Source organism: Gracilinanus agilis, chromosome 2 (assembly GCF_016433145.1).
Source record: "Gracilinanus agilis isolate LMUSP501 chromosome 2, AgileGrace, whole genome shotgun sequence".
Lineage (NCBI taxonomy): Eukaryota > Metazoa > Chordata > Mammalia > Didelphimorphia > Didelphidae > Gracilinanus > Gracilinanus agilis.
The window spans coordinates 542,099,144-542,126,199 of record NC_058131.1 but is presented as its reverse complement, the minus strand read 5'-3'; the positions used below and the strand labels follow the sequence as shown (position 1 = coordinate 542,126,199).

Sequence of the window (27,056 nt, the reverse complement as noted above, 5' to 3'; positions counted from 1 at the left end):
TACCCTCCTCAATGAAAACACTGTCTTCCTTCTAGGGGACATGGGGACATAACAGTCCATGGTTGAGTTATCTCTTCCCTCAGTCTCTCCTTATTTCCATCCAGACTGAATTGGAGGAGAAAGTTGTAGTAGCGAACTGAATGTGGGGAAGACCTTAGATAAGGCGTGCTGGGGAGGGGGGGGGGGGAGAAGAGTCAGAAAGAAACAGAGGGGTAGTTGTGTACAGTCAATGGGGAACACAGGATTCAGGGCTGGGGGGCTGGGGTTGGAATAGTCAGGTCAAACAAGAGGAAGATTCAAGAGAAGGGAAAAGTAAAAGCAAATAGATGTCGCAGTTGGGTTTCAGATTTAAGTTCTAGTCCTGCCTGCACCTGGCCTATCTCTCTCTTCCCATTGGAAGACGATGGAGTAAGGGGGACGACCCTGGTCGAAGGGAGGGAGGGAGATAGGGGAGCTCAGGCCTTCTCCTCTTTGATTTTAGCCTGTGAAACGGCTCAGTGCCCCCGGCTCTGGCTCGGATTGACTGTCTCTTGTTCTCCAGGGACGAATTAATGGAGAACGATCAGTTAATTAACAAACCCTCATTCAGGCCTTTACCATTCTATTCAAGCTACTCACTCAGCCTGTGAGCTGGGACTGAGGTGTGGAGGCGGAAGGGGGCGGGAGGATTAAATTAACCTAACTGCAGTCAAAATTCGGCCTCTGATCCCAGAAAAAAAAATAGAAAAAGAAAAAGAAATCAGTTCCATTTCTTCTCTGAGCTACAGTCAGCACCTGGACTCCCTATTTCTCTAGTTTCTCTTTCCCTCATATCTTCTTAGTTTTTTTTTTTAAGTCACAAATTCCTCCCGTCCTGTGACAACTAGATCCTGGTCCTAGCTCTACAATAAAATCATAAGAATAGCCAGACAGATAACACTCTTTTCCCAAAAACGCCACTTTGGAAATAATAAGAGCAGCCAGCCAAACACTGAAACTGCGAGCACACAGAAAAGCTGGTAACCAGCGCAGGTCGTTCGCTCTCATACTTCTTTCTCAGAAATGAAAGCTACCAGCCAGAATTTTTTCCTATCACACTTCGGATTCGCAGACCCTCTGCAACACCTGGGGCTTAGTTTTTCAAAGAAGCAGCAGAAGAAAATGAAACAAAAAATCCTTAGTAAGAAGGCACCTAAAGAAGAAATTCAACTTAACTGGGTACAAGCTTGTTTTTCTTCCCTCTTCTTTTTCTTCTCTCTTTTCCTCCTCCCCTCTTCCTCATTCTACGAAAACATTCAACTCCTCTAAAACTGGGTTAGTTCCAGGAAAGAGGGAGCCAAGAAAGGTAGAGGGAAGCGGAAGAATGATACTACGTGCATATAAATACTTACTAGACACAGATACATTAGTATCTAGCATAGGTAGATAGGATCAGACACCGGCGGTTGTAAATTATGAAACACTTTGCCCACAAGAGAAGTAGAATCCCAAGCAGGACGAGATTCATCTACATAAATGAAAGTTCTAGACAGGAAAATGGGAGCTCTTTGCGCATCTCACCCAGAGCACCCGCTATGTTCTGTTCTAGTCTCAGAATCCAATCCGAGCTGCTTGTACTGGACTGGAGCCCAGGGTTGTGAGTCCCGTATGAACATTTCGAATACACATTCACAATAATACTCACCGGGCTAAGCGCGTGCACACAACACGGGACTACGCTACGCGTAGACTGTGCAGCTAAAGATTCTGGCAGATACATCGCTCGGGTTTTCTCTGGGTCGCTGCCAAACCCGCTCTCAGCCCTGTCTCCCTATACAACCTTCGGAAGCCGGGACCCCAGCGGTACCTGAGCTTGGACTGATTGGTTTGGGTCCAGCGGAGAGGGAACAGAGAGAGGGAAAGGAAACAACTCTACCCGAGACACCGTGTGTCGGATGTATTTTTGTCTGGGAAGACTTCTCTTGGCGGAGGCGCATCTAAATCTACCAGATCAAATGCAATACTCTCGGTCACGATTTCCCCAGCTCTCTAGCAACTCTGCCCTCCCCGCTCACCTGCTAACCGGAGCGCTGACATTCGCTGGAATTCCGGCTCCTGTAACCACTTCCACATTCTCCGGAAGGTCTCCCGGCCGGATTTCAGTTTGCTCCAGGGTTTAGGGTTGCGCAGCAGGTCTGAGAGGGTCCCTTGCGAGCGGCACAGTACCCTTTGAGCGAAGATGGCCTGAGGGATGCTGTACCGCTTGAGCTCGGTGGTGATCCGCTGCGCCACTTCTTTGGTATTGATTTCTTCCATTTGCCCTGAATTACTTCCATTACTGACTTGGGAGCCCGTCACCGAGGGGTTTGGCTCCCGGGCAGTGCCCAGGATCTGCCCATGACCCTGGGCATTTAAGTGGGCATGGGGGTGGTGCGGGAGGCCGTTGATGGGTACCATGCCTGCGGAGGTGGGGGTGAGGTGCTGTTCCCCATGCCGGGCTAGCATGGCGGGATGGTGGGCTTCGAAGCCGTTGGGGGTAAGCATCTTTTCAGCGGGCATGGTGGCGCTCGGGTGGGCATAATGGGGCAGTCCTTGCTGGGAGTTGTGAATGCCCCCCAACCCAGAACCGGAAAGGGGCGAAAGACTCTGGCCCATGCCGGGTACGTCCTTGTGGTAGGGGGTGTAGAGGTTATTCATGGACGCTAGTCCCCGTTCATCCCGCATAAGAGTGAAACTACCGCTCACATTGCCGGCGATCCGCTGGTGGTGGTGAGGGTGGTGGTGGTGGTGGTGGTGGTGATGGTGATGTGGGAACTTGTCCGAGACAGTCGAGATGGGAGGTAGAGGCTGCAAAGGGGTTAACGTGGTGTAAGTGCTGGTCATGCTCATACCTGGAGGGGTCTCGCACGCCATGGTCATGGTGGGGTGCAGGGGCCCCGCCAGGGCGTGCTCGGGGGGTCGGTGGTGGTGGTGGTAGTCCCCGCCGCTATCCAGGATGGACGCCATGCCCATGGAGCGGGGGTGAGCGGGCAAGTGGCTGCTGCGATGGGTTACCGAGCTGCGGTGGTGGGGGCTGCTGCTCATCAGGTCGGCTGTGGCGGGCACCGGTTCATGGCTCACCCCGTGAAGATCGCCAATCGCCTCCATCGTCAGCTGCGCGTTCATTGTGATTCGTGCGACCCGGCGGACAAAACATCTATCTGGCCGGGCAGTGGGAACGGTGTAGGAAGTCTTCACATCTGGTGGATACGGGTTGTTTCGCTGTGTTTGACTCAGTCTCTCCTCTCTCACCCCCACCTCCCTTTCTCGTTCTTTGCCTTCTTTCTTAAAAATTAATTTTAAAAATGTTTGAGCTGCTTTGGAAACACTGTCCCTCCACCCCCTGTTTCCCTTCTCTCGCCCCTTTCCTCCTTATAATTATAAGGCCCCCGGTTCCTTTAAAATCGCCCCCGCAGCAGCCGTGGTTGGTGTCTGGCTGCGTTCCTCGCCATCTCTAGCCATGTCTCTTTTACTGTTTCAGAGTCTCTGGCCACCGCTCCGCTGCTGCTACCGAAGTAGAGCTCGCATGCGCACTGACACAGCCCCCACCCCCCACCCCCATTCCGGGCCAGGCCAGTGACGTCCCCATACATATTAAGGAAGGGGCCCGGCGCCTTCCTATCGGAGTCCGGCTTGGGAGTCGCGAGCACATGCAAAAAAGCGAGGAGGGAAAGCTCGAGAGGAGCCTGGAGCTGCAGCTGCAGCTGGAGATGCGCGTCCTGCTCTCTTTTCTTGGATGGGCTCAGGCCCGCATCCTGGCTTTAAAGGATTTCTCCTCCCAGCTCTGTGGAAGGGGAGGCCGGGCCAGGGCGCCAACCTTTGTGCTCCGCTGCTGGGGCCCTGGGGCCGCGTCATCCCCTCCCTCTCTTATCGCAGAAGCCTCGGGGCCTTAGGCTGTAAGGGAGGAGGGGGCGGGCAAAGGACTGGGGTGGCGGTGGTGGTGGTGGTGGTAGTAGTGGTGGTGGATTGGTGAGGGATGGAGAGGGCAGATAGGAGAATTGACCCGAAGACCTGCCTAATTTTTTCTAGGCCCTGGGTTGGTCTGGGAAGAGCTGTGTGGAAGGCAGGAGGGGAAGGGAGCTCGTGATTTCATCTCTTTACCTCTAACAGGGACCTCTGGTAATTCTCTTAACCTCCACCCCCACCCTAGGAGTGAAGCCGAAAGGGAAGTGGGACAAAGTTTTCCTGGCGATGGTCTTGGGGGGCAGTGTCACGGCCCGCTTAAAGGCTAGTACTCCTCAGAGCGCCTGGTCCTGGGGGCCGATCTCAGGCTGCTGGGGTCGGGGTTGGAGGGTGTCTACGCACCTAATTCTTCCCAACCTTCTTTCCAACCTTTCTTCCAACTGTTCTTAGTAATTAACACTGCAGCCAGCCGGGTGTCTCCCTTCCAATGACTTGGCATTTTCGGCAGGGGGTTAGTGGGGGTTGGATGGGTGCTGGTTTCCTACAGCTGGCGAATTATCATTTTAACTTCCGGGTTCTGGTTGGGTAACCGAACCCTTAACTGCTTGGGCTAAGAGCCCAGTCAGTCTCTCTGGCCATTGTCCCGTTCCCTCTGCCCGCTGGGTTAGCCTTAGTCCTCACAAAGGGACGACTGCGCGGAGCTCAAGGACAGAGGAGGAAGGGGACAATAGGGGACACCGTACCCTGTGCCAGTCAGTCTTCAATTCTAAGCAGTTACTATTGCCTGACCCGGTCCGGGCTCCCGCCCGGTCCTCTTCCGTCCTCAAAGGGAAAAATCTTTCTTCGCTTTACTAAAAGGAGCTTTAGAAAATGAAGATTTGAAAACATTCCAGTTCTTTCCCTACACTCTTTCATTCATCATAAACTCAGAGCTTTTAAGGAAGCAGATCCCTTTGGGAATAGGACAACCCAAAAGCGCCTTTGCTTCCTTTCTCCAGGCCAAACTCAATTCCACAGTGAAGAGAGACCTAGGTTCTAGTTTGGGGAGGGGGCAGGCGTGCTCTATGGGGGGAGGGAGTAAAGCTCAGTGCTGGCCCCGGTGCCGAGAGCACGCCTGTCCACCACATGCCGAGGTTTTCTTTCGTTTACAAAAGGGAGGGGGCCACAAAACAAAAGGCAGAGCTGTGTCCGCTTAGGTGCTTTTATCCCTTGGAGAAAGGACAGATGTGCTTATTGTCTGCCTGTGAACAATAAAGGCCTGGCCAGGGACTCAGGGCACCCCCTCCCTAGTGAGTAGGGGGGGGGGGCTGAGTGGAAATTAAATGGTGCTCCTACTCAGGATTCCTGCACCCCAAGTCTGAGAGCACATGGGTGCAAGGTAAACCCTTGCCTCTGTCTCTGTCTCTCCCCTTTATTTGATGTTCCTTTCTGGGCTATTTATATTGGCAAAGGACAGGCGTCACTTTCGATTTAAAAAGCTGGATCCATCTGAAATCTTGTCAGAAAAAGCAGGAGCAGACCAGAATACATGGAAACTAGAGTCCATCAAAGAACACCCCTCAAACTGTAGGTATTTCCTAACACACCTAGGAGGGGAAGGGTTCTGGGAAGAGGTGTGTGGGAGATGGGAATGTGGGAAGGAGGCGGACTTGGAGTAGCAGTTGGATTTGGTTGCATAGATAGGCTTCCATCCCCACCGCCAGGACCATCACCAGGATTAGGTAAACTTGAATGAAACAGAGGGCAATGATTGAGGTAGTTGGCCTCTCTTTGTTCTAAGCCCAGGTAGAAAAGTTTGTGATGTTCTGTCAGGGACAGTCAATCTTCAACCCCTGGAACTGACCATTCTAGTTGATTTAATAGAATAGACAATAGGAATTTTGAGCTAGAATCTCAGAGAATACCCCATTTTACCCTTCTTGAAATGGTCATGTATTGACAAGTGATAATCCATAAGGCAAATAATAAAGTGACAATAAAATGGTCCCATTAGTACTTCTCAAAACAAACCAAACTACTGATATTTAAAGTTTTGCAAAGCACTTCCCTCACAATATAATCACGTTTATTGTTGGAAGAAAAGGACTTGGTACAATTATAGGTTCCTTGAATTGCTGCTGGGAAATGATTGCAGTGACTATCCTACACACAAATATTTGTGGAAAATCGCATTCTGGAAATCTCTTGGTTCCTCATATGTTTTCTTCACCTCATTATGAGAAAAGAGATGTATAAAGGCTAATATCACAGTTACCTATCTTGGAAAGTCTCATTCCTGGCCCTCTTCCCCCCCCCCCCCCCCAATCCTGGTCTTCTCCAAAAGATTGATTTGCCCTCATGATAACATTTTCCAAAAGGTAACAAGAAAAAAAAGAAAGAGGCAAATACTACTAAGTGAATACATTGTTCATGGTTTTCTTTAGGTGTAGTTAATTAAGATTTGATCCTGAAATACTCATGCAAGGCCCCCAGTTGGGTTCAGTCAGAGTTAACTGGAAAGGTCTGAAAGAGTGATTGAAACCCAATCCCAATTGCTTTATGCATGGGACTTCCTTTAAGTTCATAGTTATAAGGGAACTGTCCAAATGAAACCTTTGAACATGTCCTGTTTAGGCCCTCACTCAATGTAGTTTCTCTACACCACACTACTACATTTTTGAGGGGATGCATCGTAAACTTAAGACTAATTTATTTGAAGTTTTGTTGGATATTTTTTATTCAAACATTTCCTTTAGTCACTGACATCCTATAGTTAGAGGAGAATGAGGGACTTTCCATTCAGCCCTTAAAAAACACAGCAAAACACCACCTGCTCCCAATTTTTGGAAAAAGCTGTATCTAATATTTCTGATGAGCAAGAGGGAGGGCCTCCATTCATCTTTAAAATGAGCAGGAAAGAAATAGTAGGGAAGGAAAATAATTTATATATTGCCTTGTGGAAGCACTATGTGCTTGACTTACATGCCCCTATTGAATGATGCTTGATGGTGGATCAGATGGCAGCATATTGTGGTATAGAATTCTGGATTGGAGTTCAAATTCTGACACTACTGACACATACTACCTGTATGAATTTGGGTAAATCAGTTACCCTTTCTCAGCTTCAGTTTCCTTATCTCTAAGTGGAGGAGGTTGGACTTTATAACCTCTAAGCTCCTTTCCAGTTCTAAATATGATTCTTTGAGAGTTCAACATCTTTTGATCCCTAAAAGTACCTGCTCCTGATGCTCTTTGGAATCCTAGGGAAGAGGAGAAGGGGCTCAAAAGCATTTATCTTTCCAATCACCAGTTTCCATAAGTTTCAAATTCTTTTGATGCAAAATTTCTAAATTTGTGTGACTAGGCAATATTATTGTTGACTATCTTGAAGTTGGGTAAGACTTCCAAGGCTCTAAATTCACTGTTACAAAATGTTTCAGAATAGGCAGGTAACTTGAAAGAATCTGGGGATTTGGGTCCTAGTTCTAGCTTGGTCTCAAGTTAGCTATATGACCGTGGGCATGTCACTTGACCTGTGGGTCTCTGTCAGTAAAATAAAGATAATAATATCCATACCAAAAACTTGTTTTTAAGGATCAAATGATATAATGAGTGGATCAAATGACATAATGAGTATGAGACAAAGCACTATGCAAATATAAAGTATTCTTAAGATGAAAATTCATTTTTGCAAACAAAACAGATCTGTTTTTTAAAAAAACATATTCATAACATGAAAAGAAAAATGAATTCTGGTGATTGAGCTCTTGATACTAGCAACATTTTATGTTTTGAGCCAATAAGAACAAGTTGTGTATTTATATATAGAAAATGTTAGAAGATAATTTTCTTGGGGAATGTATGCAAGCCACACTATTCATACCAGGTCACAGAAGTGATGAGAATTGATTGTGAACTTTGATGTTCCTAAATCCTGGTAGAAAAGAGAAAAATATGAAAAAGTTAATAGTTGATATAGGGGCTGACATTTCACCAAATATTCACCACACATTGCTTCCCTCTGAGAATTATCAACTTTTTTTTTTCCACTGAAGGAAAGACCAATATCAGTATTAGTGCTTTTTATAAGTAAGACATTCAACAAATTTTTAAATGCCAATTTTTAGAAGAAGAAGAAATTCAGAATACCGAGTTATCTACTCCCCATATGTGTTTCTTTAATATTCTTCTAAATGTATGGAAAGCATAATTAGGACTCACAGACAAGGTGGGGAGACTTTGAAAACATTCATTCTTTCATTTGACCAAACAGATAAACAAACATTTATTTTTAAGAGCCTATTTGTGAGCAGAACCCTGTACTAAAGACTTTGGGGGTGGTGGTGGTGATGACCAAATTTAAATAAGATAGATTCCTGCTTTCATAGAGCTTATAGTCTAGTGGGGGAAATAGATGAACACCATTATATAATAAGCACCTTGAAGAGGTATAGAGCACAGTTCTGTATAAGATCTGAGAATGAAGGTTATAACCTAACTGGAGGTGGGGATCATGGAAAGGTTTATTAAGGAGATAGTATTCGAGTTGGGCTTTAAAAAATGGGCAGAAATTCAGCTGAAGAAAGTAAGAAATTCTTGTCATATGGAATAGCAGGGTCAAAGATAAAAGAGGAATCAACATGGAGGCAGGAGAATGTAATTCTGGGAAGCTAGTCATCCATTTTCATTGTAGTACAGAGTGTGGGCAGTAACAGATGAAAATGGAAAGATAAGGTGGTATCAGATAATAGAGGAACTTGAAAGGTAAACAGAGGTTTATGAATATTATGGAGCTCCCTAAGAGAGGAGTGATGCAATTAGATTAGTAACAAAGGAGATTAGTGTGGGAGAGGTAGGAAGGATGGACTGGAGCTAAGAGAGAGTGGAGGCAGAGAGACATGTTAAGAAGTTACTGCTATAGTCCAGGCATTAATGAAGATTCATGATAAGGTGGTGGGCAAAGCAAATGGAAATGAAGGTACCACAGATAGAAATAGGGACATCAAAAGGAAGGGCAGATTTAGGGAAACAAAAATAAGCTTGTCCTGAGGATCATAACTGAAAATACTATATTGCACATTGGTTCTTGGATTCAGAGCAGAGTGTGAAAATGAAAATCTAGAGATGAAGCCCAGGTCTTTGTGTTCTCTAAAGTGCCTAGTAGGCAGTGAAGGGACTTAGGGTGAGCAAAGTAAACAGCTGCCTAGGGTATAACATTCATTCAACAAGCATTGATTATCAGGAGATGGAAATTTTGATACTTTTTAATATTACTTTTGAAGTAATCAATGACTTTGCAGTCATTAAAGGCAAGAAAGTTACATTGTTATCACTATTAAAGGTGCAATTTTACTGGCATTTTGGGAGCTAAGATTTTATTATGCTGTTGTTATTCCTCCAAAGAGAAAGAAACTATTCTTTTATAGATAAGCTTGTCTTCACACTTTGGGAATAGTGGTGGTGGTGTCAGGTGGTAGAGGGGGAGAAACAGGATGAAGAAAGGGCCAAGTATTCAAATTTTCTAACCTTGCTAGGATCTGTCCTTGGGAATCAAATGCAATTAAGTAAAACTGTATGTGTGGGGCGACTAGTGTCTCTGGATCTTTTTCACTCAGAGTTCATCTAATTATTCTGATTTTTTAAAAAGAACTTCAATTTATTTTAGATGTTCAGAGAATTTTTTTGGGGGATGCATACCTGAAATAGTATTAAGAAAGTTAGTGGGGATGATTTGCTAGTGTAGAAGTCTTCCTTAAAATGAGTTTAAAATTATTTCTTTCCCGTCCTTGGAAGTGAAAAGCACCATTGTTCCACATACCTTTTCTCCTAATAGAAAGGAGAAGCAATGGAAACCAATTAATCCAGGATGGCAGGTTTTCAGTTGATTTTTTTCTTTTTCTTTTGTCTTCCATTTTGCTTAGTATATTAGGCCTTTCTCTGCTTTTCTCTCATTAACTTTTCAATTCCTCCTTCAATTTATTATCCATGTTCCTATTAATTTTCTCCATTTCCTCTTCCTTCATTCCTTCCTTCTTCCCCCCGCCCCTTTTTCTCCTCCTGAAAACACCAGGAAAGGAAATATATTATAGTTAAATCCCCTCCCATTCATATTGTTAAGTTTCTTCCTCTATTTTCAGGTGGTGAGAGAGTAGGTATTAAGTCTTATAGTATCAAATTCAAGGAATCAGGTCAAATATTCTCTTCCAAGTTTATTCACTTCCTGAAGTGGGTCAAGAAAGCTATTCTGCTAGGGAAACAATTTAAGAGAATTGTTCCTCAGCCCCAATCATTTCGGAGGGCCCTCTCAGGGGTTGTTCAGTCTAGGGCTGTTTAACGTTACCATCAGACATCTTGTTTTATATACTGATGCTCAAGGTTCCCAGATCTCCAAACCAATTTTACCCATGCACTTCCAGGTGAAGACACTTTTGATAGCTGATAGGCTGAAATAGGTTCAAAATGTGGAAGCAAATGGAGTGGCCAAGATCTGGCGTGCTTGCTGAGGGTCTTGATGTTGCAGAGCTTGAGATGAAGTTCCAGGGTGGCTCTCCTGTGAAAGAGAAATAAGGATGAGGAGAATATAGGCTCCTGGCCGTCTTCAGTCCTAGAGGCAACCCTAGGTTTTTGAATCTGACTTTTCTTCTAGATTATATTTTAGAGTAGAATTGTAAAGTAATACAGATTGAGGCAGAGGAAGGAAGCCTTTCAATCACTCAGATTTAATTCAAAATTAGAATCCTTAGAAAGAAAGGAAGAAATGAAGGAAGGAAGTTAGGAAGAAAAGAAAATTGCATTTTAGGGTTTCCTTTCAGTATCTACATTTTGACTCCAAGGCTCAAGATATAAAGGTCTGAGGTAGTCAGGGGTAGAGCCCCCGGTTGTTTCTAGGGCTGCTGTTTGATCTCTGCATGTGGATAGATGGATGTCTCGGAGAGAAGATGGTACTGAGACTTAGCTATTTGTATATTGGAGAAGAAAAGGGACCCCTTTGCTTGTCCTGCTGGCTAGAATAGGGTGGATAGAAGGTACTTCTGTATATTCTCACTGGAACCAGGCTTATCTCTGTCCTGCTTTCAACCTAGTTCAAATCTAGCCTTCTGATAAACTTCCACTTAGGTGGACAGTCTCAAGCATCCCTTCATTGGACCAAATCATAGGGGAAATTCACCCTGCAGAAATCCCTACCTGAGAAAAAGCCTGGAAGAGAGGAAGAATTGAAAGGTGCGTGATAAGAAGAGGAGGTGGGAAGCCGTTCACATTTTCCCAAAGTTGCTCCCAGGCAACCCCAGATGATTTTGGGACGTCAGAAATTGAGGCTCCGAAGCTGTAGTCAAAGTTCCGGCAATCAGCTTCACGTAGAGAGGGTTTCAAGGCTTCCTGAGTTTAAAGAGTCTGTGTCTTCTGACCGGGTGGGCGTTTGTTCTCTTCTGTGATCGTCTCCAGCAGGTAACGCAGAGGGGAAGCTTTGGAGGAGCTGCACTAGGGAGGGAAAAACTCTTTAAACAAATCATTTCGGTGTCTAATCAATTAGTGTTTGTGTAGTCAAGTGCCATAGATTTAACAGAATAATCGTTAACCGCCCTTGTCTTTATTTGACCCGCAGACACCTAGAAGATTTAAAAATGAAACTTTTGTGTTTTACAACTACCTGTCATCTTCCTCCTTTCATCTTTTTCTTTTCCCTTTCTTGTTTCCCATCTTCCCTGCATTCTCTCCTCACCTTTCCCCTTTCTGTCCTTTCTACTGTTCTTTGTCTCTCCCTTCCTTCCTCTTCTTACCTCTCTTTTTCTTTCTCCCTCCCGCCACCGTCTCTCCCCCCCTCAATGCTCTTTACCCAGTCTGTGGGACTCCCTGGCGCCTGTCTCCCCAGAAAGCGGTATATCCAATACTATTTAAACTACACCCTGTGGGGCTCAGAGTGGCTTCTGTGGCTAGCAGAATTTCAGCATTACCAGCTCGAGAGTCAGGTGGCCAGCACAGAGAATCCACCTAGGATATGACCCTTGTTTAGAGAGAGGTTCATGCAGAGAGTTAAAAAATGCACAGGAATGCACCTTTTCAATTGTGTCTAGAGTATTCAACTACAATCTTATATAAGAAAGACTTTTTATTACCTTCACACAGGAAAACATGTCCATAAATTTCTTTCAGAGTAGGACCTATGGATTGCATTTACATGTACTGAATTTCTAATCTTCATTTGTGTAAATAGATGGTCAGAACTCTCCTATATCCTCCTGCCCCAGGAGTCTATGCATTAAATAAGTACCTGAAATCTGATGTCTTCAGATAGACCACAGAACACCTACACGTATACAGTAGATACAGGTAGATTTAGCTTATGCCTTCCAAATAAGAAAAAAATGAAAAAGAATGTAAAGAGAAGGGCTTGAATTCTCTCTCCTGGTCCCCTACCCATATGCAAAATCCTTACATAAAGCCTCCTTTCATCCCTCATTCAAGGCTGAGGATTTGACTAGGCAGATGGGTCTTGTATCTACATCCTTGTAGAAGACCTACACTCTGTCATTACCCTCTTTGTTCCACCCCACTTCATTCCCATTTCAGAAATTCTTAGCTTCTGGGCTAAGAAAACAGTTGGATTTCTAGGCCCTGGTTACTTATTAAGACTTTTAGATGGATGAAATCAATATAGTGTGCCTGGTGCCTGTGGAACATCTAAAATAGAGTAGAGGACGGGGGACACAGGATGTCCCGGGCACAGGTTTTGAGTTGAATAGAGATCTGTGCTTATGTAGAGGAGGAATGGGATGGGATAAGGAAAACATAAGATGTAAAGTGGAGGCCTTCAGGTATCATTATTCTGCACCCAGACCCCTGATCCCTGGAATCATGGAGTCGGGAAACTTGAATCCAGGATCAGTATGATGAGACATCAGTAGGAATCTTAGGGAAACATGCCAGAGTGGTAATGGAAGAAAGAAAGAGAAGCTATCCTATCTGAGTAATCGAGAGAGTGAGCAGCTCCCAAGGCAGTACACTGATTTACAGACCAATTCTCCTCCTCTCTAATCCTGGTTGCAACTTGTCTTGTAACTTTAGGGAATACCATGGCAACGATGATGGTGAGAACAGCAATAATTATCCTTGTAATGATCTCTTAAACTAGAAGAGCCACATTGTGGGCAGCAGGTAGCCTTGGACAATTTGTTAGCTAAGTGCTTGGCTCTCTGTCAATGAGAGGTACCTAGCTAAGAAGGAACAACAGCCCTGCCATCACCATCTCTGTCACTATCATCCTCACTGTAGTCTGATTTTCCACCTGAGCCTCTGATCTTAAAGTATTTGGGCTTTCTTTACTGTTTTCCATATGTTTCAAAAAGACTTCTTCCCGGCTATCATCACCTAAGAAAGGTCTCCTTCAACAAGATGATTACATTGTACTTTACTAATGCCAGTATTTTTATGTTAAACACACATTAATCTGAGCAACAACAACAAAAATCAATATTGCTAACAATACCTAATCAAAGAAAGAAAGAAAAACCCAAACATCATGTTTTTAGTCTTTTTTACTCCTTTTATTTGGTCATTTCACTCTTTTTGACCCTTCTCTCTTCTTCAGTCCTGATGCTTGCCCCTTGACCTCAGGGGTCTTTTCCTACAATGCCCAGCTTGGGAGATCCCAAGAGTTTTTCCTCTTGCTAAAGATTGAATTCTCTGAGAGGAAATATTTTTTCTAAGATTCCCCCCTCAGTTTGTCTTTAATGCTAAACTTTTTTCCCCTGGAAAAGTTGTGGGGATCTTTTCTTGGGGAGAACAAGGTTATCCAAAAGATCCCTGCATTGGTTGGTTATCAGTAAATTCTGATCCTCACTCCATTCTTCCCCAACAAAAAGCACCTCTGTCTGAGGATCTGAGCTCTGAACCCCAATGAGATGTTGGATCCTCAGATATTTGGGTCCAGTCTTGACCCCCCTAACCCCAGCTCTCAACTGTTCCCTTTGCTTCACAGACTCAAACACACCACAGCTGGAGTCCAGTTAGGACTTCTTGTGGATGGTTGATTCCCCTCTCCTTGCCCCCCCCCCCCCATATTGGTGTTTTCCACCTGGAAGGAACAAACCGGAGGGGTTAGGTAATGAAGGAACTTAGGAGGTTTGCAAAACACTGTAAATAATTTAGTATTGTATTTCAAGGAAAAAAATAGCTTTCTTAAATCATCCCCACAATATAAATTGCAGACTTACAGTATGGTCCTGGTAAGTCTAAATTTTTAAAGGAGCAATATTCAAAGAGACATAGATGTCTGTATTAATTATTTATTCGCCGGTGCCTTCCTTCGTTTCTAACTTATTATTAATTAGGCGCCTCTAGTCTTTCGCAGAGAGCTCCACAGAGCCAGTTGCAGCTTTAAATATGAATTAAAAGCAAATCCAAGCTACTGTAATGCGAAAATTATTCCGTGTCTTGCATGGCAGAGATGAATAGCCATGTGGATCAATACTGCGAAACTATGCTCCAAACGACAGGGTTATTGATAGCTTATATTAATGATGTTAATGATGGAAAGAGGAAAACAACAACGAGCCGACTTAGAAACTTTTTATCTGCTGAAACCCCCGCAATAAAGTGGGAAGGGGCAGGAATTAAGGGGCTTAAGTGTAATAAGAAAATTATTTATGAAACCGGATAAATGACTTCAGAGTTTGATGCATTTGAACTTTACGCTCTCGGCTCCTCCCTGACCGGCCTTCTGCTGGGGAGACTACTAAAATTCCAGCCCGCAGGGACCGGGGGGTGTGGGTTTGAGCCGGAGGGAGGCCAGCGGCCAACTGAAAAGGAAGGAACCACCCGCGTGCAGTTCGGCCTCGTGGCATCCTATCACTCCGATCGAGAGCCTTCTCTTTGCGCCGGATTTCAAGCCCTTCATTTTAGAAGAGGACTAACGGTGGTCCCCGAGAGAGTGAAGTGAGCTAGTTCCAGTGGAGTCTTGTACAGGGGTCAAGGCATCAGAGCCGCCCTGCAGTCCCGCGGCTAAGTTTAAATCTGTGCTCTGCCCGGGGAGCGAAGCCGACGCTAGCAGATGTAAGACTCAAGAGAGGAGCAGATAAGACACCTCGTCTTCCTAGCAAAGGGGCACTTCTACAAGGCACTGCAGCGCTTTGCTCTGTCTTGGCTCCAGACGTTGAGTTGTGTTACCTTCCCAGATAGAGCAGTTTTGAGACCGATCAAGTGTTTAGAGCTAGATCAAAGAAAGCCACTCTTGGATGAACCCCAATCGCCAGCTTTGGCTTAGCTCTGATTTTATTTCCTCCTCACTTCTTTTCTAGAGTTCTTGCTGCCTCCTCACCCCAGGAAAGTTTTGAGGGTTTTTATGGGCGGGGAGGGGGAATGAGAGGGTGTAGAGAAAGGTACTGCTTTTGGTAGCTGGACAAATAGATACAAGAAGCTCCCTCAGTAGAAAAGGGAAGGAAAATTGAGAGGTAAATTCCCCAGTGGATTGCTTGTTTCTGTCACAGGAGGTCAGTTTCAAGGACTCGGGCTAAATTGAGGCTAGGCTGTTCAGTCTGGACTTTCCCATCATATTTTCTGATTTCCCTCCTCACTTGCTCTCTCTTCCAAAGAGCAAGGTTCTACCTTGCTGTCCCATTTCATCAGGGTCCAGGACTCTCTCCTTTTTCTGGCAACCAGCGACCTATATGGAGTGTGCCAAAAGCTACTCCTCTCTCCCTTTGCCCTCTGCCCTCTGCCCTCGAAGGCTGGCCCCAAATATCGACCCAACTTTCTCCTAGAGGGCTTCTGGCTGCTAAGCAGGCGGCCTGTGGAGAGTGAAGAGTTAAATAATGACCCCAGAGGAGCAGCAGGAAAGGTCAGACCCAGGGGGTCATCAGCGGCCCCTGAGCTCCCTTCACTGCTTGCTTTCTGGCTCTCTAGATCATTGCCTAGTCCCCTCCCCCAGGCCTGCCTTGAATCTCAGTGGCCTCGGGTCCTGTGCTCCCAGTTTACACTAACCTCCCCAAGGTTCTAAATTCAGATGGACTTAAATGCATTTACCAACTTTGGAAAATTGGTTCACTATTTCTTTCTCCTATCCTTCCACCGACCAATGTGGATTTGGGGAGAACTGCCACTCCCACCCCCTTCCCAACCACTTCCAACAAAAAGATAGAAAAACAAACCTCATATTCCTGCCCCTGGAGAAAACAAAACAAAACAAAACAAGCAAACAGAAATGTTCCCCCCCCCAACAAAACAACAACCACCCCCAAAACCCAACCCAACCCAACAACCCTTCCGCGTCAGGCAATGAATGGATTGTCTTGGCGGAAGTGGTAACTGAATTGATGGACCCAACTGGTCAACATTTGGCCTCAGAATGTCGCAGTCAGGCAGAAGTGGTTCAGGCTGAAAGAGAGGTACACCAAGTACAGCGCTATAGTGAAAGAACTGGCTGGTTAGATCACTGGAAAAATAGAAAACTCAGGTTCTTAAAAAAATAGGGCATTTAGCCTTCTTCCCTCTCCCCCCCACCAAATTCAGACAAACAAAAATTCTTCATCTGCTTGTTTGGTTTTGTTAATCTGCGGCAATTGTGTGTGTGGTGCAGCGGGGCAGGATGGGATGGGATGGGATGAGGAGCCTTAAAGATATCAAAGAGATTTCATTTTTGAGATCCCAATAAAATCGCTGTTCTTGGAGAGGAGCGGGGGAAAAGAACTCCGGGCAGTATGAGGAGCAACTTCTCTCTCAGGTGGGGTTCTTAGGATGCCTTATAAGGCTGCTCAAATTCCATAGTGATCTCTCAACTTTGACTTCAGCGTCCCTGAAGTTCTGTCTGCCTCAGGTGGAAGGTCTGGCACATTTGCTCTAAAGAACTTTATTAGGGATGGGAGGGTTCGGCGTCCCGAAGCAGTCTACTACTGCTTTGTTCTGCAATCCTAAAACAGTCAACTACGACTTAGGTTTTCATTTCTGACTACATAAAGAGGATTGTTTGTTTTTTTAAACAAAAGAACTGCCCTTCACTATAGTAGTTCTAAGCACCAGCCACTTCAGCACCAAGGAATTATATAATTATCCTATGGGCACACTGAAGTGGTTATCCATCGGAGGTAATTATCCGGGTAATTCGTGCAAACACACACTCATACACACAATCTGCTCCTGGGGAAAAAGCAGATTCCTCTCCCCGCACTCATTCACCTCGGTTGTCCACACGGATCAAGTAAATGTTTCTGATAATTGTTCAGCGCCGGGCTTCATTTTGTCAATATAGACACAGCCCCAATGCTACATAATCTCTGAGAAAACGGCTCTTATTGGCCAAAGTAAACACAACAGACACTGCAAAAATCACTTGATTCTAGAGGGAAAAATCAATATCGAAATTAGATTTATTGTCTGCTTATATGATTAAAAATGACAAAGTGTTGTCTTTTATTTTCATAAAAAGACAGAAGACTAGAAAAAATAATTTAATAAAGAACTCAGTTCGTTTCATTTGCTTGGAAAAACCAGTGGGCCAGGGAGGAGTGGTTAGGAAGACACTCTAGGTGAGGGTTCTCTGTCTCCTTGGTGATCATTTTGTTCGGAATTAATGGTGAGGACAAAAGTTTGTTAAACTTCAAACGTTGGCAGCAGGTGTAAGAGTGTATTTGAACTCCTCCGCTTGTTGTGGGACTTCTTTTTGGAGAAATCCTACCTGGTGGCCATTTCTCTCAATTCTGTAACTAATATTATTGTCCTTGGTTTTCAAAAATCTGCTAGCTAGTCATTTGAAGTGACACCATGAGTTGACACCTTCAGTTGGGAGGCCAACGGTGATCTCACAAACCTCTGATTCTTATGGACTTCTGCTACCGTTTCCCAAAGTCCCCAGCTCTATCTCCATAGCAGAAAACACCCTAGGAAACTGATTTCAATATCCCCACAGTCCTAAACTTCAGAATCCTCACCTGAAATTCATGCAGCCTCACCCTAACTATGAAGTGTTCTGTTCCCTGCAAACACATACCCCTTCCTTCAAAAGCTCCCCAGAAGCTCTTCTGACTCTGATGTGAAAACATCCATTGAGCAGGAACAAAGGTTTGGCTAGTAGTAGGCAGACGGGTTTTCTTATTTTAGGCTGGATTAAAGAAGCTGTGAATAGTTTTGCAAAAAGGCTTCTATGGATGTCTTTAAATCTGTATTCTCCATGTGCTCACACAAATAAGGGAATTGACATGAATAACTACAGTAAATATAACCACACTTGTCGGTAACTACTTATAATGTAGCAACTCTCTCTTTTTAAAAGATCTATTTCTACCTCCCATCTGGAAATACCAAAGAGGTTCTGTGGCATAGGGAATAGAGGGCCATCTCAAAAGTCAAGAAGACATGAGTTCAAGTTACCTCTGACACCCACTGTTTGGGTGATCATGAACAAGTCAGGTAACTTCTCAGGATGCCCTGCAATCCTCTAAGAACACAAGCTGCAGATGAGTTACCCATCTTATGAGTCAAGCTCCCACATTGATGGAATCAAAAGTCTAGACCAAAAGAATCCACACACTCACAAAGACCCCAACTTGAACACCCCAACTTGAATAATTTTTTTTTTTTTGGCCACAAGTTCTCTGGGTTGGGTAGAAGCTAAACAAAGCTAAAGTTGCCTATCTAATGATCAGATGTATACAGATTTATCCCTTAGCTTTGTTTTATGACCACATCATGCACTTATACCCAGATAACTACAGTATGGCAAATGCATGGCATTGGTTATGAAGGGATCTGGACTAGAGACAGTGTGGTAGCATCAATGAGATCTATTATCACCATGCCTTGCAAACCAACAAGAAAATCAAGAGATCATGGGGCACTTCTGTCATCTGTATAAACCAAAGACAGCACTGAGTTGCCGGAGGGCCCCCAACCTCCTAGAAATGCATGACCAGAAGGTTTGAACATGTCACAATCACATTAATGAAAAAAGAATAAATCAAAATAAATAATAAACTACTCTATTTGGTTTACCACGAGCCAGAAATCCCGTTCTAGGTTGAAGAATGTTAAAAGGAACAAACAATAATCACCAACAACAGAAAACAAATCAAAAAAAGCCCCCAAAGTGAAGGAGGGGCTTTGGCGCCCCCTGGGGGCAGTTCATTGATGCTCTCTACTTGGTTCCGTTTGCCCTTTAGAATCCACCTAGTTCGTAGGCCTTTCTTCCTCGTTGTTTGTAAGTAATGGCCATGTTGAGCGTCCGGGAGCTGTGCTTGGTATTAGCGGTATTCTAACGGAGCTTTGGTCCCCAGGAGGGCAGCAAGGCAAACTTTCGAGGGCAGAGTCTTTGCAGTAAAGAATCTTCCCTCTGTCTCTGTCCTGCAAGCTCCAAGTTTAATGGGGAGTCCTTTTATTATCGAGGGGAGGAAATGAGACCTTCTGAGGAGGGAATCAATTCGGTCCTGACTTTAGCCTGAGGAAATGGTTCTTGGGAGCTTACTGCTAAGGGCCGGGGAAAGGGAGGCATGGTGCAGAATGTGGGTTAGTTCTCTTCCCACTTACTGCCTGGAGTCAAAGGTAGCTCCTTAATCTATTCCACACTTCTCTGAACCAGTTCACAATGTGCCCCAATTCGTTCTCTTCGAGAGAACAAGTCGGGTACTATCCCCAGTTCTTTTCCCCAGAGTGAATTATTTCTACTCTTTCTACCAACTGTGTTTCTGCTTCTCTCACGAAGCTCTGGGCCAGCACCAGAACTGAGAACACGTCAAAGTCCAGGTTGCCTATAGGGCAGTGGATTCCTTTCTGGCAGAGCTGGCCTGGTAGCTGAATGGTTCAGCACATAGAAAGATAATTGTGTTTTTTGTTTTTTTCCTTCCTTTGGTTGCCCAATTTGAACCTCATAACTTACTGTTTAAAAACAAAACAAACACATAGGAACTTCCCTCCTTTCTATTCTAACATATGCCACCTGATTTCATAGAAACAAATAATAGACGTTTATAACGTCTAGAGGGACCAGACACTGTCTAATCTAATCCTCTCTTGACATAGATACGGAAAATTGGACCTCAAAAGATTATGGGACTTGTCCAAGGTCTCATAACTTAGTGAGTGTTCAGAGAGGCCAGATCTTTTGTCCATTCCCTCACAAAGTGCTATCTTCTTAATTGGATCTTAAAGTAGGGTGGTTTAGACCAGTATCAGGGCAAATCATATAAAACAAACAAGCAAAATAACCTTCCCTCCCCAAATCAATTAAATGTATAAAAAGTAAAAGGTGGTTTGATTAGCTTTAGTTATACTAATAAATAAACGTCTTAGATTTTTCACTGCTGATGTAGACTTGGCCAACAATTCACGTCATTTCCGTTCCCCCTACCTATGCTAGGGACTGAAATCAGGTTCCCTCAAGGAACCTAGGCCAGTGAAACCAAATAAACCTGATTCAAGTGGGCAGGTCTTTTTCAAAGTGGTTGAACCTTTAAAGCTTGCAAGGGCAAGCCAACCCACATAAAAGAGCCACTCTTTATGCACATCCACATGTCTGAATGTAATGAACACATCACCATCAATTCCTGGAGAGAGAAGATTTCATTTATTTAGTTTTTAGTGGTTCCTAACCTTCATTATCAGGTCTTACTAAGTGCAGAGAAAATCTAGTATTTAGAATTCTCTCTCCAACGAACACGATTGCCAATAGAATTCTCTGTATCAGATGAGCGATAATTTGCTGCGGCTACATGTTGGATAATGAAAGATGTAAGCAGGATCAATAAAAAATGAAAACACTTTTACTTACATCTTGAGTTACTGTTTTAAGAAGGGAACTGTAGCCATTCAACAAAAGTAAAGCAATGTCTACAAGTGCCAAATACCGACAGATGCCCGGTAGAAGAAAATCTGCCCACAAAAACCTTCTTTAGCTTTCCTGTTTAACATTTTCTTAGTGCTGACCTGATATTAAATTGTTAAAATAAAGTTAATTGCCTATTAAACAAAACAACAACCCAGAACACAATTATTGTGATCATTTAAAGGCAACAATTTTCCTCCTTTTATTACTATTGTTTTAAATTTGGAATAAAGATCACTAAAAAGAAAAATGAAAAGTATTCTTTGCAACTGCAAAATAAAACAAACAAACAAACAAATACCTGGATGTATCCTTTCAAACAAGGAATCTCTCTTGCACAAAATGCCTAGGTGGGCAGGCACTACCCTTTGACTTTTCCTACACAGGCCTAGAAGTGATAATAGAATTGCAGGAATTGGACCTACACATTCAATTTGGAAAGTTCAGGCCCTAAACTCTCTTTCCCCCAAAAAACAATGTCTGCCTGGTCCACTCTTCTCTATTTTCACCTCCGGTTAGTCCATATTTGCCTTACCTGTCCTATTTGGGGTCGTGTATACTTTATGTTATTTGTATTACATACATATATACGGGAATCTACGTGCCATTGGATTTGCCTCTTTTCTAGCCAGATGCGCAAGCACACACCACAGACTCATCTGAGAATCCTTCTTTCTGGTTTTATGAAATTTTTTTTTTGAAAATGAAACAAAAAAGAATTCTCCCCAAACAACAACAACAACAAACAAACAAAACCCAAACCTATTCAGAAGGGCTATGTGTAAAACAGACACCATGAAACATGAAACACCACACAGCAAAACCCCTTTCATTGTGCCAATCTGCTAAAGCAAATAGTCGAAGAACGAGTTACAAATCAATGTTTTATTGGGTTCCGTATACGGTTTAACCCCTCCACCTCTCCACCTTCTAAGCTAGCCTACCTCTCTCTTCTACCTTTAAAAAAAGAAGTAAACACGAAATCAGGTGCCGTATTAATAACAATTGACATCAGCTCTTTCAGTGAAGCATCAGAGAAAACAAATAAACTGCTCTGTTAAATAACCAAATCCTGAAAATATTAAGGGGCTGCAGTTGGTGAGGAGAGAGACCAAGCAGTCAAAGAAACCGGGGGAATTTAGTCTTCCTGGGCTATCGCAGAGACATGATGACAAATTCACATTTAGTAATCTGTACTCCGGGATTTATTCCCACTCGTTATATATTTCTATAACGGTATGCACACGTATTGTGTAAATGCATCTGTGTCGAGCAGTCTTTCTCGTGCTACAAGCCCACACTAAAATATACAAATATGCATCCGCTGTGTATTCGATTGTAGAGCTCCACGTATGTTACGCACACGCTGGCTACAGTAGGTCTTCCTGCACTCAGTTGCTACTTAAAACTCGAAAGCAGAGAAATTGTCAGTTGCGGGGGCAGCAAACTGACTGCTGCTGGGTAGGAGCTAGCACTCAGCTTCCTGAGCTCGTGACGCGGCTGCTGACCTCTGCAGAGCTTTAAACCTTGTTTGCATGTCCACTAAACTCAGCTGGGTGCCAAATGTCACCGTTCCCCTTTCACTAGCCCTTCTGATCACCGTCGCCTTCAGCTTTTCCCCAAGTCTCTTTCCCCTCGCATGCTCCTGTTAGATATGCTTACCCCGGTGAGTCGCGGTGCATTAGCGAATTTCATGGCAAGTTGCCTCTTTGACATCCGATCAGGTTCGCATCCTAGGATTGCCCCCTAGGAGGGAGGGGAAAAAAATCAATCTGCATAATTTCAAATGAGAAAGAAAAAGAGGGGGAAATGGAAAAGCCTCGTTTTATTCTCTTAAAGAAAAGAAATAAATTCAACCACAATCTGATTCCCTAAACACATACACACGCATACTTAGAAAAATTAGCCAACGAGAGGACATGTCGCAGGTGATACCTTTTATTGGACTCATTTAAGGAGAAGGGACAGGGGTGGCCCCCTCTGTGAAGCCCTCTTCTGCAGCCCACTGCGGAGCAGGCAAACCAACATACTGCTGGACTAGTCCTTCGGGGTCCGGGTCCGCCCAGGCTGCTCAGGGGTGCCGAGTCCAGGAAGGTCGTGAGGTGAAGAGTGGAGGGAGCACCAGGCATTTCCTTCCCCCCATTACTCCCAATTTGTGAGCTGGGTCTACGCAAAACAAGCAAACAAAAATTCCCTCTAGCGCCCTTTGCTCCATCTTTAAATCCCGGGAAAGATCAATTCTTTCTCTCTCACACACATTTCCAGCCATAAATAAACAGCTCGCAGCTAAATCTGTAAGAGAAAAGGGAGAAAGAAAGATAGACAGGAAGAGAGAAAGAAGAGAAAAGGGAGAAAAGAAAAAAAAATCATGATAATCGGGAATTTTGTCTTCTCTTCTTCGGTCGTAGGATAGTTCTTTTTTGGTCAGCCTACCCTTGCATTTGAATAGCTGCCTGGGCTTGTTAAGGACCTGGGAAAGCTATGAAAGGGAATCACTATGCAAATTGTCCCAGTTACAATCGAAAGGTTCGATCCCGAGGAGCTGGCTAACGGAAGTTGATGTCAGCTATCTGTGCATTAGGGCTGCATTTACCGCCTTTGCTGGGCCTCCTTTCCCCCTCTCGCTTTTCATTTTTTTTTTTTTTTTTTTTTGCTTATGTGTATATTATGCGTCTGTAATTAAAAAAAAAGAAAAGAAAAGAAAAGAAAGATTAAAGTGGTTACACCCTTGGCGCTACGTTCTGGTGGTCAAAGGTGGGAGGCGAAGGGGAGGGGAATGGGGGACATTGGAAAAGGGGGGGTGCTGTATCACCACCGGCGGGGGTAATTCTTCTGCAGCAGGTGTTGGTGCTGCGTCTGAAATCAAACATTTATAAACGGTTTTTTAGCGCTTTTCAGGACTAGGCATCAGCGGGAGGCGGGAGTGGGGGGGTGTTTGCATCCGCCTGCCCGCTTGATCCTACAATGCCGGCTGCAGATCAATACCCTCTCACTGTAATCCCAGTAATTGTAGGGCTCGCAGCTTTTATTTTAAAGAAATAGGACACTAGAGCGCAGGCGGCCGGGGGAGCGGTACTTGCACCCCGGGGTCCGAGTCCCTCCCAGAGCTCTGACAGCGGGCCTCCCTCTCTCCTTCCCGCCCCCGCGAAGATACGGCCCGAAAATCCTGCTTCACCAGAGGACTGGATTTTCTGCCTACTGGAGCCGGGGTCACTTTCATTTCCTAGTAAAATCGGCACGGCCAGCTGCAGCTCCCTGGACTCCGTGTCGCAGTCCTTGGGCCCCTATTTGCTTTTGGACCCTGCTCCCCATTCTTTGCTTCCTGTGCTCTTTGCAGTCACTCGAGAAGCGCTTCCCCTTGCCGCAAACATCAGCCTTGAGGAGGTCCTTCTAAAAGCTCCAGGCTCCAGCGAGCGAGACTCCCTTTGCTGTGACCTTGGTCTCGTTGTGCTTCCCCCGGCCTGGGCCCCAGCCTCCTGGGCTCTGGGCCTTCAACAATCCAGGCTTGTAGGCCCAGCAGCAGCTGGAGGCCAGGAGTGCAGGGCATTGCACCTGGGCATTGTTTATCCGGGGCTGTGGGTTAGTGTTCAGCGACACAGTGCTGCACGTTCATGTTTACAGGAATTTCTGCTCTTTCCTTTTTAGTCACCTGTGTCGATTTCTTCTTTTTCTATCAGGTTGAGCCTTGAAGGAAAAATGGGAGGTCGTGGTGCTCACTGGTTGGCACTGGACAACCTCAGGTACTGCCCTGGGACGCACTTACAATGGAAACTTTGTGTCCAGTGCCTGGGATCAGGGCAACCTTGCAGGGTAGCTATGCGTGAACCTCTGAGGGTGAAAGGGGCCCCAGAACTCGGGGACCATTTAGTTTAGTCCCAAACACTCTCAGGGAGCGTCCAAGTTATTTCCCAAAGAAGCTAGAACCTATAGTTGCCTCCCTCCTGATCTTTGGAGTCTTTTGGGCAAGAAAGATCTCCTGGTCATCTTTTTCTTTCCTTCCTGCCCGAATCTCCTCTGGGTTTCAAACCTCCTGGTGTCTTTAACCAGAGCTAGTGACTGCTCCCCAGGAGATGCTCTGGTGGCCGAAGCTCAGCGGGCTTGACCTGAGGGGCGCTGGGATTGGGGAGGGCAGCCCCCAGCCCTCTGCAGGCTATCTCTGGCCGCCCGGAGCTTCTGGCTCCCCTAAGATGACCATCTGTCATTCAATTAAGGTTTCAAGGCAGCTGATGGGGGAGTCCGGGGTCAGCGACCCTAGGACAAAACGTCCTGCTGCCTCGGATAGGAGAAGTTCAAATGTTAAATGCAGAACACTGTGCCCCCTGGAGCCTTCCGAGGCCGGGGCTCAGCCCGGTGGACAGCAGCCGGGTGAAGGCCAGCGGTCATTAGCACTTAGATTTCAGCTCCAGGCCGAGCTCCTTCTGTTGAGTCATTTCCACCAGAAAACCCTTAACCCTTTCCCTACAGACATCCTCCCACAAGGCCAGCTTGTAGAGAAAAGAAACAGGAGAAAGGAGAAAAAGGAAGTGGGGTGGGGGTTGCAGGGAGGGAGGAGAAGAAAGAATGGGAATTAGATGCCCCTACCGATAGGGGAATCAATACAGACATTCTTGTTATTGGCTGACACACACACACACACACACACACACACACACACACACACACACACAGGTAGAAAACAGTCTGCTTGGTCCCTCAGCCAAATATCTCTAGAAAAAAGGTTATTTTGGGCAAGGGAGTACATTCTTGAAATGTGAACAGTAAAGTACTGTACTCTCTACTGCTAGAATGGAAGGAAGCCATGGGAACGACAGGGAGTAGCCAAGTCTCTGTTAAGAGAAAGAGTCGAGTCTTACTATGAGCTGCTAATCTGATGGGGTTTTTCTGAGAAATTCTGGCCAGACTCTTCCTGTATAAGTAAGGGAGTCCTGAAGATGAGAATGAAATTTGAGGGGTAGTATTCTGCTTCAGTCCAACTTAGCTCAGCCTGTATCTGGAAGGCCTCTGTGCTTCTTTTTTGTCATCTAAGAAGGAGCAATGATCTAAGAAATTACAATGACTATGACTGAAATCACTACTAATACAAACATTTATTATTCAGTATCTAGGTGCTTATGTGACGGTTCCTTTTCAAATGCTTAGCAGATCACTTTGGTCTGCTAAGCAGAGGAAGAAATAGTAAAATATTTACCTCCCCCCCCCTTTTTTTAGGGTTATATTCGTGTACTGATTTTGCTGTTTTCCTTCCAGATATTAACAAGGAAACCCTACAACATCCTTATTGGGAAGGTATGATTTTTAAAGCTACTGAGGAAAGATAGGGCTCTCAGCTGGTTAGTATGAGAGGCAGGATCCAGGACTCCTGGCTTCCAGTCTCCTTTTCTTAGTGCCTTCCATTTGAAAATAACTATCAGACAATCAATTAATCAATCAGATATTCAGCATTGAAGCACCTTTAGCAAATTTTTCATTGGATAACGATGAATAATGCATGGCTCTCCCATATATTGACTGTGGTAAATGGTCTTTAAGGTAAGATGCTGCAACAAGTATCTTTAAATAAAATCAAAATAAAAAGTTTACCACAGAAACATAATAAATTGTTCAGTCATCTTTCTATTGACTGAAGCAGCGTCTTTCTTCAGGGGCATTTGGAGTTATTTCTTTTTCCCCCTTACAAACAGACCAGAACAAATTGATGAATTGAGCTTTCACTATGCTAATTTAGACATTATAAATATTTAACTAACATCCCTAATAGCCAGTCATAGAGGGCCCCTTTTCTACTTTACACTCTTCTTAATCTAAAGTAAATGCTTTTCCCATTAATAGCCTAGTGCCATATTAGCAGCTTCCTCGGTAAAAGGGGCCCATTTAGTCCAAAAGGAGGGGGGCATTGGAGTAGACTGCATTAGACAGGAGTTCATTTCTGTTTGTAAAGGATCCTGGAAACATCTTGAAGCATATAGATAGGTCATCTTCCCTAGCTCTTGAGTAGCATATGAATAGAAAAACCTTTTAGTTTAGATCTTAGATAAGATGGTTTTTGAAGCTCTACCAAAAAGGAAATGAAGTTTTTAAGCTTTAGGACTACACTAAAAAAATTAAAATCATGTAACAGCAAATGAATGGAAATTATATTATTGAAATGCTCTAACATTAAACAAAACTCTCTCTGTATGCTTGACAAATATTAGTCTTTCCTAATATATTACCTCATTGAATATTTGTCCATTTGTACTTCTAAACGGTATAGTTACTATTTAAAACTGCTTGTACTTGCAAACCCCTTTCAATCCTTAGACATTTTACCCTTCTCAATATTATTTTGATATAGTCTTAGAGATCAGTTAGTTGAGGAGTTCATTTTGATTGT

The 27,056-nt window shown here is 44.4% G+C and overlaps 1 protein-coding gene across 1 annotated transcript in view; it reads right to left on the bottom strand.

Annotated features, from left to right (window-relative positions):
• ONECUT1 (one cut homeobox 1) overlaps positions 1-3,144 on the bottom strand; it is a 40,999-nt gene extending 37,855 nt beyond the window's left edge. Inside the window, exon 1 of the mRNA XM_044662236.1 lies at positions 2,034-3,144. Coding sequence (XP_044518171.1) covers positions 2,034-3,123 — 1,090 coding nt within the window. The 5' untranslated portion in view covers positions 3,124-3,144. The remainder of the gene's footprint in view (positions 1-2,033) is intronic.
• Between the last annotated feature and the right edge of the window lie 23,912 nt (positions 3,145-27,056).